Raw genomic sequence first — 12607 nt, forward strand, 5'->3', positions numbered from 1 at the left:
CTCACCTGGCACACCGGAAAAAGCAGCTGTGAGGCGATAGGCAAATAAGGTGCTGGGGCTGGAGGGGCTCCCCACCCACAGCACACCAGAGCCACCAGTGCCTCTGCCCTGCAGGGGAGAGCACAGGAGGAAACCACCTGTGGCTTTGGCACCAGCTCCTGGGGCTGGTGGAGGACAGGGGAAGGGCTGAATCCCATGGGATTGTACCAGGCTGTGGTACAAAGCAGAGCTTGGCTTGGCTGTGGCATTCCCCAAGGATGGGGATGGATGCCACATCCCTGGAAGTGTTCAAGCCAGCTTGGACAGGGCTTGGAACAACCTGACAGAGTGGAAGGTGTCCCTGCCCAAAGCAGGGGGTTGGAACACGATGATCTTTAAGGTCCCTTCCAACCCAAACCCTTCTGTGATTCTGTGCCCCCGGTGCTGTGCCCGCGCCCCTGGGGTGGTTTTAATGCAGGATTATTTTTATTCCCTGTGCTGCTTGGGTGGCAGAGGCTCAGCAGGGCTGGAAATGCTGCTTGCTGCATGTGGGAACTCAAAATGTCCCTCAGACATTTTTAGAGGTTCCAGGCCTTGGTCAGAAGCGTTTTAGACCCTGGCAGGCAGCTGGAAACAGCTGTGATTTTGGGTTTGAGCCATGGAATGAGTTATCAACTTTGAAGGTGGAACAAACAGTCACAAAAGGTTAGATAGTATAGTAAAAGTAGTTACAAAACAGAGGGGAAATTTTTTAGTATTGTACAGGGGGGTTTTAACACCTGTACAGGGGGGTTTTTACTTTGTACATGGGGGTCAGATATTCTAAGATGGAAGAAAGGGGGCTGATCCTGTTCTTCCTCCTTCTTCTTCCTTACCTCCATATTCTTAATAATATTAACATTCACAAATTAATTTAAAATTAAAACCACTTAATAATATAAATAATAAATATTAAAAAATAACTATAAACATATTATACATAATATATCATAAAAAAATAACAACAACCCTAAACAAAAAAAAACCAAAACCAAAAAAACACCAAAGTATCAAAAATATATACGTCTCTACCGAAACCACGAATCAAACAACCACAACCCAAAAACACAATCTATTAAATAACAATAAATTACCTTAAAACCAAACATCAAAAAACTACAAAATTTTTCTTTAAAAACACAAGTTAAAAAAAAAAAAAAAAAAATTTCACCAGCATGCAAAACCCCAAACCAAGCCCAAAGTTCTCCGAGCTGCAGGCCTGGGGGCTCCCACGCTCTCGCTGCAGCTGTGCCTGCCCAGGGCTGGGCTTTCCGTGCGTGGCTGGTTGGGCTCAGTGCCCCCCGTGCCAAGGGGGTGCCCGGGACAGCCCCTGGCCCTGCTGGGTCTCGGGTGGCTGCTTGGCTGATGGGGTTTGACTCTGGGGCTTTTCTGGTGAGAGGTTGAGCGAGCTCTGGGGCTCTGCCCCCGCGCTGGTGCAGCAGCACGTGGGGATGTGGGTGCAGAGGAGCTGCAGGCACTGTCCTTCAGCTGCACCCTGAGGGTGCCACTGTGCCCTGGCACATGAGCAGGGCTGGCTCGGGGCTGCTGCCTGCTCGGGAGCTGTGCAGAAAGGGAAGTGAAACGTAAATTTTAAGGAATTTAGAGACTTTAGAGGAGCTAAGGTTTTAGTTAGAAATAAGCCTTACTAGAGTTAATTAAAATAATAATAACAAATGAGTAGGCCTAGATGAAGTAAGGAGTTAGTAGTTAACTAATAATTGATTGCTTGTCAGCATAATGTTTAGTTAGCTGGGTTTATAATGAAGAATATACAAACTGACAAATAGCTTTTAGGAACATAAGACAAGTGTGGCCTCCTCTGTTCTGAAACCAACTGAAGAAAAGGAAATGGGAGAGTTCTACCAAGAGTTCATTTGTCATATCTGCATTGAAAAGGTAGAAAGGTCAGAACGAGGAAGACTTCATTGACTTCCTCATTTTGGGACCCCTCCCCATGAAAGGGACACTGACCCATTTCAAGGAACAAACTATGCATGCTTAATAGCTTTTGGAGTGATTAGCATATGAAGCGGGGAATGGGATGTACCAAAATTATGAATATGGATTTGTATTTTGGGTATTCAATACTTGTATGGATAAAAAGACCCTGTAATCACCTGGAAGGTGTGGTGTGGATTTGGGAGCGATCCCGCACACTGCCCAGTGTCGAATAAACATACACTCTCTAACTTTAAACTGTTAGAGAGTTTTTGTCCATCACAGTTGGATATTGGTACTAGATCAATATCCATATTTTTTCAATAAATCAGAAGCTGAGTGGGTGAGTTGAAGTCATATCCAGCCAAGCCCCTGGATTACTGCGTTTTGTCCTCGGGGAGCATTAGCACCACTGGGCTTTGAGTGTTTGCATCCCAGATAACGCTGAGACACCCAGGCACACGGCTCCCAAACGCTGCTTTTCACACTTCTCACCTCAAGGATGAGGAGCAGCCCCGCTCTCCATCCTCGGGTGGCATTTATGGGCTGGGTGTGTGTTATAAGAGCCCAGCAAAGCCTGTCCTGCCCGTGCAGCCCAGCAGTTCTGGGGAGTGGAGGTGTGCAGTGCTGGCTGTCAGCGGGGGTGAGGCAGAGCAGACATCCCTGCAGGATGGGATCCTTCCCCTGCAGCCCTGGGAAAGGCAGCCAGTTAAAATAACAGTTTATCCTGCCTGCTGTCTTGTGGGATGGTGGAAGGATCCCAGAGCAGCCCTGCTTTATGTCACAGGACAGGAGCTGTTCTCCCAGCTGGGGTTGTTTTAGGGTTTTCTTACCCTTTTCACTACTTTTTTACTGCCTATCAGCGAAATCCAAAAGAATTGGATGCATCCTTTATTTTGTGCATCTATTTCCCCTTCCCTGCATAAGGGAAAAGATATTAAAGGCAGGGGGGAAAAAAGTGTTTACAACATAGAAATATAGCTTGAATTAAGTTATTTAGAGCAGAAAGCTGGGCCTGGACGTGATGCTCATCATTATTCTCCCATGCTCTTCCCCACATCATTTTGGGGCAGAAGTGTTTCCCATGAGGGAAATCTGATTTTATCCGAGGGAAGCTCCTGGAATGGTGAGGGAGAATGGAATTTCAGTGTTCACCCTGCAGGATGTTTGCTGTTCTGGATTGCATCCTGGACTCGAATGTGCAGGGGTTGCTTTGCCACGTGCTGGCTCTGAGTGTCACCTTGTTCCTCGCTTTCCCCCAAAGCAGAGTGGGATGCAGCACCTCAGGGCAGGATGGAGAAACACCAGCTGCTGTAGGGATGTGCTCCAGGGATTTTGGCTCCTGTTACAGCAGGAGAAACTCAGACATTTCCCTGAAGCTCCCCAGTGCCACCCTGCCCCAGCCCGTGTTTGCTTTGGCCGGGAGAGCGGGGCCGGTCCCCATGGGGACACGGGGCTGTCACAGAGCCCCGTGCCCGTGGGTGGCTCTGCTGTTTATTTACCTTCTCATCACCTGATTGCCGTGCCCTGCCACGCTGCAGGCGCCAGCCCGTGGGCTGCCAGCCCTGTTTGAGTTGGCAGGAGCTGGAGATTCACCTCCTGCTAAAATAGCCCGACGCCAGCCCCGCGTCTGCCCAGGGTGGCCGGGCTCCTTGCACGCCCTTAGAGCACCTTGTAGGGATATTCTGCAGCCTGGAATGGGCCAAACGTCACCAGGTGAGGTGATGGCACAGCGAGGAGAGATGTCGTGATGTGACAAGCTCAGAGCAAGCTGCAAATGCCCAGCAGTCCCTGGAGCTGTGGCTGTGTCCCTGCAAGGCAAAGCCCTCTGAGGTGGTGGGGCTGGGGGTGCCTTAACCCAGAGGGGACAGTGCTCTTCTACTGGTGGGAATGGCCCCGTGGCATCCAGGCTCCCACCACCCCTTGGGATATCTCCCCTTTCTTGGCTCTGCTCTCCAAAGCTGCCGTGCAGAAGAGGAGGAGCACAGGAGCCACAGATGTGTCCTGTGATGGGACTGCTCAGCTCATATTTATGGCACATGTGGGTGACCCATTTTGGGATTCTCTGAGCCACCATTACCACTTTCCTCTCTTGATGGTGTCGGTGCATTTTGTTCTGGCTGTATCAGGGAGCTCGTGAGCTCGTGCCCAGGGCTGGATTTCTGTGCTGAGCCACCATTCCAAGAAAGGGGCGATGCAGGTGCCAGCCAGGAGTTTCCATTTCAGTCTGTTTGCACTCACCATGTTGTCCCAAGGGAATGGCAGATTTGGGATTTTGCTGGTTCCCTACCTGTGGTGGGTTTCCTGGCAGGATGGGACATGGCAGCACAGCCATGGGGCTGACTGACACAGAACTTGGGGTTTGGGGAGTACAAACCCTCTTATTTCTAGTGAGACTTTGGATGTGTCAAGAAGAAGCTCCAGCCCCAAACTTTCCTGTTTTCCATTGTGTTTTTATCAGTGACACCCAAACCTGTGGGCTTGTTCTGACTTCCTGCCCTGTTTCTCGGGGTGTTTGGTGCTGAGCTGCTGCTTGAAGAGTGGTGGAAGGAGCTGCCTGGTTATCACTGTGCTCACACCTGGGGCTTTGGGAGGCGCCTGCAGCAGCGCTGCTGCGTTTGAGGTTTGGTGCCAGCGGTGTCACCGCAGTGCTTGCCCCAGTGCACGTGTTTCCTGAGCTCACAGAAACCCTTTCTGTGCTTTAATCTGGATCTCATGCAAAGCCCTGGCTCTGTGGAGGGCCCTGCTGCCAGTCCTCCTGCAAACCAGTGTGGGAGAAGCACTGAGAGCACGGTGCTCTCCAGCTGGCTGCTCAGGGGGAACGCCCAAGAGCTGTGGGACCCCAGCTGCCTCCCCAGGGCACCTGCCCGCCCTCAGCCCTCTCACCTTGCACGCTTGCACCCTTTAAAGTGGATCTGGATGGAAACAGCAGCAGCAGATCTCTTCTACTTTTAATTTTGGAGGCTCTCTGGGCTGGGCAGAGGAAGCTGGGGGTGGAGAGGAGCTGTGAGAGGCCAAGAGCCACTTTGCTCTGACACGCTCTGTAGAGTGAGTCGAAACACTAAAGGTGCTCCAAGATTATTTTTTTTTCTTTGCTATAAAAATAATTATGGGCATTGTGTACTGGTCTGTTTCTCACAGTGGCAGGGGATCAGAGCAGGCTGACCCAGGGGGAATGTGGGTTTGAAACAGCTCACAGTGGGTGTGTCTGTGAGGACTGAGGACCTGGGACAGTCTGAAGCATGAACACATTCAGGCTTCTTGTTTTCACTGGTTGGTTTAGTGAAGGTAGGTTTGGTTTGGTTTTTTTTCTAATTCCTCTGAATGAAAATAGGTGATGAAAAACAGATGGGCAGGTTTCACATCCTGCTTTCACTTAGGGCTTCTTCACACTGGGGGTGTTTGGGGGCAGCCACAGTGGTGGGGCATCAGTGTCTGCCTCGGGCTGATTCCTCTTGGACTCCTCTGGTCCCTTATTCCCTCCCAGAAACACAAGGAGTTGGAAAAACATTTTGTTTTATCATAGAACTGTTAAGGGTGCAAAAGACCTCTGAGTTCATTGAGTGTAGCCATTAACCCAGAGCTGCCCCCTGTTTCTCATCACCCCCATGGGGTGCAGAAGTACACTGAGGGATGTGAGGAGAGGAGAGGGCTCTGGGGAGACCTCAGAGCCCCTTCCAGTGCCTAAAAGGGCTACAAGAGAGCTGGAGAGGGGCTTTGGAAAAGGGATGGAGTGGCAGGACGAGGGGTATGGCTTCCCACTGCCAGAGAGTCTGGTTGGATGGGACACTGGGAAGGAATTCTTCCCTGTGAGGATGAGGAGGGCCTGGCACAGGTTATCCTGAAAAGCTCTGGCTGCCCTGTCTCTGGAAGCATCCAAGACAAGGCTGGATGGGGCTTGGAGCAGCCTGGGCTAGTGGAAGGTGTCCCAGCCCATGGCAGGGGGTGGCACAAAATGAGCTTTAAGATCCCTTCCAACCCAAACCACTCTGGAATTCTAATGGGTGCAAATGGAGACAAGCCCCCATGAGCCACCAAAATCAGGGGGGTCACTCCTGAGCCCTCCCTGGGTGAGGACCTTACAGTCTTGGGCCCAACCTTGCCCACAGCAGGGCCAGCACACCCCTGCTGCCCCGGAGCAGGAGGATTCCCTTGGAGGGTTCCAGGGTTTGAATTTTGATGCCTTTTTGAGACTACCTGAAAACAGAGGCCAGACAAAGTTAAGAGAATAAAAAGCAGTTTATTTATATTTATTGAAGGGCCTTCAGGTACATTTAGGGCAGATGAAGCCCCCCAGGGGCTACACCCAAAATGGACAGTGGGTCACAGGTTTTCATGTTTTTGTAGGTTTGGTCCATTTGCATATTGGGGGTTGATCTCCCAATTCCAGCTTCAGGTAATGAAGTCATTTAACCCAAGTTGGCTTCCCCCAACTCACTTTTGTTTCCATCTCTCAAGGCCTGAGGCAGTGAGGTGTCCTTGATTGCCAGGCCTGGAGAAGAATTGCTGTGTCTGCCCAAAATGGGAAAGTAGCAGCTCACACTGCACATGGAGTTTAGAGTTACACACTAAAGAACTGCAGGATAACAAATATATATAAAAAAAAAAAAAGCTAAAATGTTAGGGCATCACCTTGTCCAGTGGTCATGGGACCTGTCACTGAATGCAAAGGTCATGATCACCTCTGGGGATGTGGGAATCTTGGGCATACTGTGATGGGTCTTTGGAGCCCCTGGGTTTCTCTCAGGTTCTGCAGGTGCCTGGGCTTGTGTTTGTCTGGAGCAGTGTGGATGGAGGCTCTGCACACACTGGGTGGGTTCAGGAGGACAGCTTGGAACAGCTGAGCATCACCTTTGGGTTTGTTTCCTAGAGCGTTGCAAGCTGTAAAGTACAACAGATTAATAGGAAATATGGTCTGAAAGTTACAGTCCCCAGTGGGGCTGTATTGGGTTTCTGGCAGGGCATTTTATGGGATGGTTGGACTTCTGTGTCTTGGATTTGGAGAGGGCAGCTCCTGAAGAATATTTTCTTAGGCAGGCTGAGTGTAGGAACAAATGCTGCCACAGCCACTTGCAGCAGGGAAATGATGTTTCCAGGGCTGCTTACTTGGTGTTGGACTGAGAAGTTTGAAGACAAGCTGTCTTGATGTGGGAATTTGTGCAGAAGAATTTGCATTTTGGGGTACTGAGTGAACTGCTGGGCATAAGGGAAGGGGTTGCTAGTCTGGGTCCAAATCACTAATGATCTTTTTATTGTTCTCATTTGTTGCTGTATTGTGCTCCTTGGGCTGTCGATGAAAACCCACAGAGCTCCCTGCAGAAGAAGGTAAGTCATGGGCTGGGGTGGCAGCACATGCCTTGAGTCTGGGTGAGGTGTGCTGGGGACAAGGAATAGGGAATCTTTGGGGTCTTTTAATCTTGGTTGCAATCCCAGAGAAAGCTGGGACAACAGTAGAACTTACCTGTGGTGGTGAGGCTACCTCTGTGAATAGGAGGATTTTTAAAACCAGGCCCAGTAAAAGCAGGGCAGTGCCAGAAATGGAAGCATTCCATTTCAGAGAGAAGCCCCCACTGCAATTCTGCATGTCCTCACCAATGCCCATGGCCCAGGGGCACTGGAGCAGCCCTGAAGCAAGCAGGGATGTAGTTCTGTGGGTCTTAGGGCCTCAGTGGCCTGCCTGTCTTCTGGGGATTTTTTTGAGCACTGACTGTGCTTGGCTTCGTGTTTTCCCATCAGGAAAGTCCCTCTGGGAGCTGGTACTGGAGCAGTTTGAAGACCTACTCGTCCGCATCCTTTTGATAGCAGCTTTTCTGTCCTTTGTGAGTACCCAGGGCTCGGGGTGGCACCTCCTGGGGCACACACAGCCTGGGCTGACATCCAAGGAGGAATGGAGAGCAGCTGCCTGTGGCATGAAGGAGATGCAGCAGCAGAGCAGTGGTTCCTAGGGCATAGTGGCACTGTGTCTGCCTAAAGATGGGGCTGGGGGATTTTTCAGTAATGCTGATCAAAAAGCACCAAAAGTGATATCAAATTGCTCCCTGGTCTGCCTTCTGTTTGCACGGGGCTGATGATTTGAGCCTGGTTTGCTGTGCACAGCACTGAACTGTCCAATTTTGCTCACAATCTACCTTGGGAGCATCTCTGCATGAGGAGATGTTTCCCACCAAGGTGCTGGAGAACAATTGGGTTTTTTTTTTATATTTGGCAGCAGGATGGCAAAGCTGAGACTCTTGTTTCTTCCTTTAGGATGTGACCCATGGGTAGATAAGGGGGAAGGCTGGTCCCTTGTGGGGTTTAATACATTCCCAAAACAACATGCAGTGGAGTGACTGCAGGTAAAGCAGGTGTGGAGCCCTGTGCCAGAGGTCAGGTCCTTGTGCCAGTGCCTCTGTGACAGAGCAGAGAGGTGCTGCTGTGTTGACACAGCGCAGGTCGATGAGCAGTTAAATGGAGTGGAAATATTTGTGTGTGTGCTTCATTTGTACTATGGTATGAGGCCTTTGAGGGATGGAGAGGGGGGCTCAGGGTGGTAGGAGCCACAAGGTCAGTCCCTGCTCTGCAGAGCTGCTCTTGCTGCACTGATAACTCGTGCTGCTGCACTGACCTTTGCTCAGGAGGGGCTGCAGTGCTGCCTGGTCTCTCCATTCATCAGCTCATGGCCATGGTCTCCCCACGGGAGCACTAAACAAAGAGAGAGGCTTTCCTGGTGCAGACACCCACTCAGGCATTGCCTGGCTGTTTGCTCCAGCCCCACTTGTTCAATGCTTCAGCTTATCTCAGCAGAGGAGTGGAGGTTCCAGATGTGGGACGTGGCAATTCCACTCTGACCAAGCCGTGTGGCTCTGGCCACCTCCAGGTTGTTTCTTCTGCAGCAAATAACCACCTTGTTTGGCTCTTGTTTCCATCATCCTTCTTAAAATGTTGCTGCTCTTGTTTGAACCGCACTGTGCTCCTTGTTTTCCCTTGCCACCAGATCCTGGCCTGGTTTGACGAAGGAGAGGAGACCACGACGGCGTTTGTGGAGCCCATTGTCATCATCATGATCCTGATTGCCAATGCTGTGGTGGGTGTGTGGCAGGTAAGGCCCAGCCTGCCCTCGGGGTCTCTGCTCCACGTGGCTCAGACCCTTCATCTAAAGGTCTGGCTGCTTCATGCCCCTGCAAACTCATTTTCCAAAAGTTCAATTTCCATGTTGGCCATACTTCCCCATGTCCCTGCACATATGCTCAGTTGCTGGCTGCCTCTTGGCTCGTTCTTTCAGTCTTTCTTTGGCAATTCTTGTAGGTTGGAGCTTATCTTGCACTAATCCAGGCAAAAGCTGCTTGTCTCCTGCCCAGATGTATTTTTCCAAGGGAAGGTCTTTGCTCTGTCCACCAGAAAGCCACAGTGGCTGCTGCCCCTCACCTCACTGTGTCCCTCCTGGGGGATGAGCAAACACTTCAGCCAGTGGTGCTCCTCTTTTCTACCTATTCATTATAAGGCCATTTATTTATCTGCAGCTTGATCTGAGGTGAGCTTGCTGGATGGGAAAAAATGGAGTTGGTTGGGATACACTGCTTTTCAAACCAAGAATGAGATGATCAGCCCCAAAGGTCCAGGATCTGGGGTGGTTTAAGCCAGCAGGAATCATTGTGCAGAGGCTGAAGGTGCTCGTCCCATCCATGGTGTAAATGGATTCCAAAGCCAGGGCTGGGGTTTGGGGCTTCCTGTCTTTGCAGGGGGTGGGGAAGGAGCCTGCTGGCACCAGCAGCTCTAACACCAACAGCTCTGCTCCTCCCTGCTTGCAGGAGAGAAATGCTGAGAGCGCCATCGAGGCCCTGAAGGAGTACGAGCCCGAGATGGGGAAGGTGATCCGCGCCGACCGCAGCGGGGTGCAGCGGATCCGCGCCCGCGACATCGTCCCCGGGGACATCGTGGAGGTGGCAGGCAGGTGCCACCACCCCAGGGCCTGGGCTCGGATGGGGAGGTGCTACTGGCCAGAGGGGACCCCAAAGCTGAGGCTCTTCAGCCTGCCAAGGCTTCGCCTGAGCACCAGGCAGCAGAGAACAGCAGAAAAGAGGAGAAAGGATCCATTTGTGACGCAGGTTTTGTGTCTCGGGAGGGTTTCCCCTTTTCCTGGAGGAGCTAGGAGAACTTTTAATTTTCTGCCAAGATTCCCTGTTTCTGGAAGCAGCTCTCCCACACACATCTCTGGACAGGGTGTGGGTGAGGGGCCAGAGCTGGGTGCTGCTGCTGTGGGGAGGTGCCTTGGAGGGTGACAGGCAGAGGGGACGAGCTGCAGGGTGCTTTTTCCTCTGGGTGGGTTGTACCCCCCAGCCCTTCTGTTGGAGCTGTGCATTCAGCACAGCTTGCCTGGGGGTCTGCTGCCTGCCCCAGCAGAGCTGAGGAGGATTCATTCCAATTATTCTCTTTTGTTTGTTCCTAAAATGATGCCGTAAACCCCAAGAGCCACAAAAGTAATCCTCTCCTTTCCTCCTCATGGCCCTGCTGGTGGAAACATGCTGCAATCCCTCCTGTGCCCAGCCAGCTTGCTGTTATTTATGTCTTCTAGTTGGGCTTCAGCTGGAAGATGAATAAAAAAATAATGGAGGGAGGATCAAGCCAGCCAGATCCTCAGCTGGATGAGCTGGCAGCACTCCCAAGCCAGCTCTGACAATACAGGCCAGCTGCTGACCTGGCCTTTAATTAAACTAATGAATTATGAATAAAATTCTGCCATCTCTCCCCAAATGAAGTGCATACTGCCTGCCCATCAGTGGCCAAATATTACTTTTTAATGGCACAATCATCACTGCATCTGGAATGGAAAGAGATGGGCTCTCTGGAGGGCTTTTGCAAATTATTAGCAAATTGTGGGTTTAGGAGGTTATGGAAAGTGGTGAGGGTGCTGTCAGGTGCCTGATAGGAAAGCACACCAGGAGGAAAAGCTTTGAACGTGCCATGGACATCCAGGTGATGCCCTGGATGTGTGACAGCACAGGCAGGAGGGGCTGGCTGCTGTTTGCATGTGCAAATGCAGGGAATTTGGCAGCAGGGAGCAGGAAACCTGCTATGCTGAGACAAGGAGGTGTGGTTGGAGGTTGGCAGGCTGCTCAAACCCAGCTGAGTTTTGCCCTTTGGTGACAAGGCCATGGAGGTGAGTCCTGGTGCAGGCAGCTTTTGCCTTTGCCAAGAAGCACAGGCAGAGCATCTCTTTGGGAGCTCCGTGGGTTGCTGTGACCCCTGTGGTGCTCAGGCAGGGCCAGTGGCCACGGCCAGGCAGTGGCCTCCTGTTTTCTCTCTGTCTCTGGAGAGCCTTGTGGTGCTGGGGGCATCAGCACACGTTCAGCACCTGGCTAATGGCCGGGCCAGGTGGGATAAAGGAGGCACTGTGCACCGTGGAGCAAGTGCCACCCCTGTGGCACCAGGGCTCTCTCTGTCCCTGGATGTTGCAGGACTCTTCCCCTGCAGGTTCAGCTCGTGTTTGTGAGTCCTCCTGCCTTTCCCAGGGGAAGAGGAGCTCCTTGCTTCCTCTGAGATGCTCCAGCCCCCTTGAACAGATGCAGTCTGAGCCTGTGCATGACGTTTTGGGGAGGTCTGTGCTGCCACCCCCAGCTCAGTGTGCCCAGACAGGTGTGACAGGGACAGACAGGGAGCAGGGGGGTCTGGCTGATGTTCCTGGAGCCTTGGGATGTGCAGCTGGAAGAACTGGCTGGGTGGTGGAGCGGCGCCAGCCCCCTCCTGCTGCTCTGGGGGGGTTTACGAGCCCTGGGAGGAAGGCCTCGTTAAAGTCTGGGGTTTGAGAGCATCGTTAGCAGCCAAGCCAGCAGTGTTGTGTAAGGGATGGGAGGGGCTGGGAGCCAGGGCTCCCTCGGCCTCAGTATTTCCAAAGCATCGGAGCGTGGCTGTGTCCAGCCGATAAGGGAGCAGGAGGAAGAACCAGGGGGAAGAAACCCAGCGAGAAAAGCAGCTTAAAATGTTTTGTTTTTTTTTTAAGGAAGCACAAGTGCCTTGGAGAGTGGTGTTGGGTGGCAATAGATGGGGTAGCTTTCACCTGTGCCTACTGTGTCGTGCCAGGAGAGCCAGGGATGGTTGTTTGTCTTGGACACAGAAGATTTTCCACTGTTAACAACTTCCAGTCAGCCCAGAGAAACCTGAAGCAGGGTTAAAACTGGTATTAGGAAGCTCAGATTGCTTCAACTTGGGGACATTCTGTTTTTTTTGCAAGTAAGAGGCAAGATGGGGGTGCAGGGAGAGTTTGCAGGGAAGAGGAAAGACAGGGACATGTTGGGGAAGGGGATGCAGCACAGCAGGCAGGGCACCACCAGGGTTTGGCTGGGGACAGGTTTGTAAATTACAGACAAAATGAAGCTTTAACAAAGCTGTAAATGCAGAGATGAGGTATCCCAGTGCAGGACCCTTTGCCAGGGTCTGCACCCCTCATTACTCCAGGCTGGAAGGTGCTGTGCACCTGCACATGGCTGGTCTCAGTTGAGGGTTTGCTGTCCCCATTCCCGGGGTCTTGGGTGCTGCCAGTGCCACCTGAGCGAGCTGCTGTGCTCCTGTCCTTGCAGTTGGTGACAAGGTGCCAGCAGACATCCGGATCATCGAGATCCGCTCCACCACCCTGCGGGTCGACCAGTCCATCCTCACAGGTGCGTGTGGGCCTCGT

The 12607-nt window shown here is 51.9% G+C and overlaps 1 protein-coding gene across 1 annotated transcript in view; it reads left to right on the forward strand.

Moving 5' to 3' along the window:
- ATP2A3 (ATPase sarcoplasmic/endoplasmic reticulum Ca2+ transporting 3) overlaps window positions 1–12607 on the forward strand; it is a 54864-nt gene that overhangs the window by 13514 nt on the left and 28743 nt on the right. Inside the window, exons 2-6 of the mRNA XM_021550859.1 lie at window positions 7264–7281; window positions 7693–7775; window positions 8930–9034; window positions 9744–9882; window positions 12510–12590. Coding sequence (XP_021406534.1) covers window positions 7264–7281; window positions 7693–7775; window positions 8930–9034; window positions 9744–9882; window positions 12510–12590 — 426 coding nt within the window. The remainder of the gene's footprint in view (window positions 1–7263; window positions 7282–7692; window positions 7776–8929; window positions 9035–9743; window positions 9883–12509; window positions 12591–12607) is intronic.

The sequence above is a fragment of the Lonchura striata genome, chromosome 20 (genome assembly GCF_046129695.1).
Source record: "Lonchura striata isolate bLonStr1 chromosome 20, bLonStr1.mat, whole genome shotgun sequence".
Classification (NCBI taxonomy): domain Eukaryota; kingdom Metazoa; phylum Chordata; class Aves; order Passeriformes; family Estrildidae; genus Lonchura; species Lonchura striata.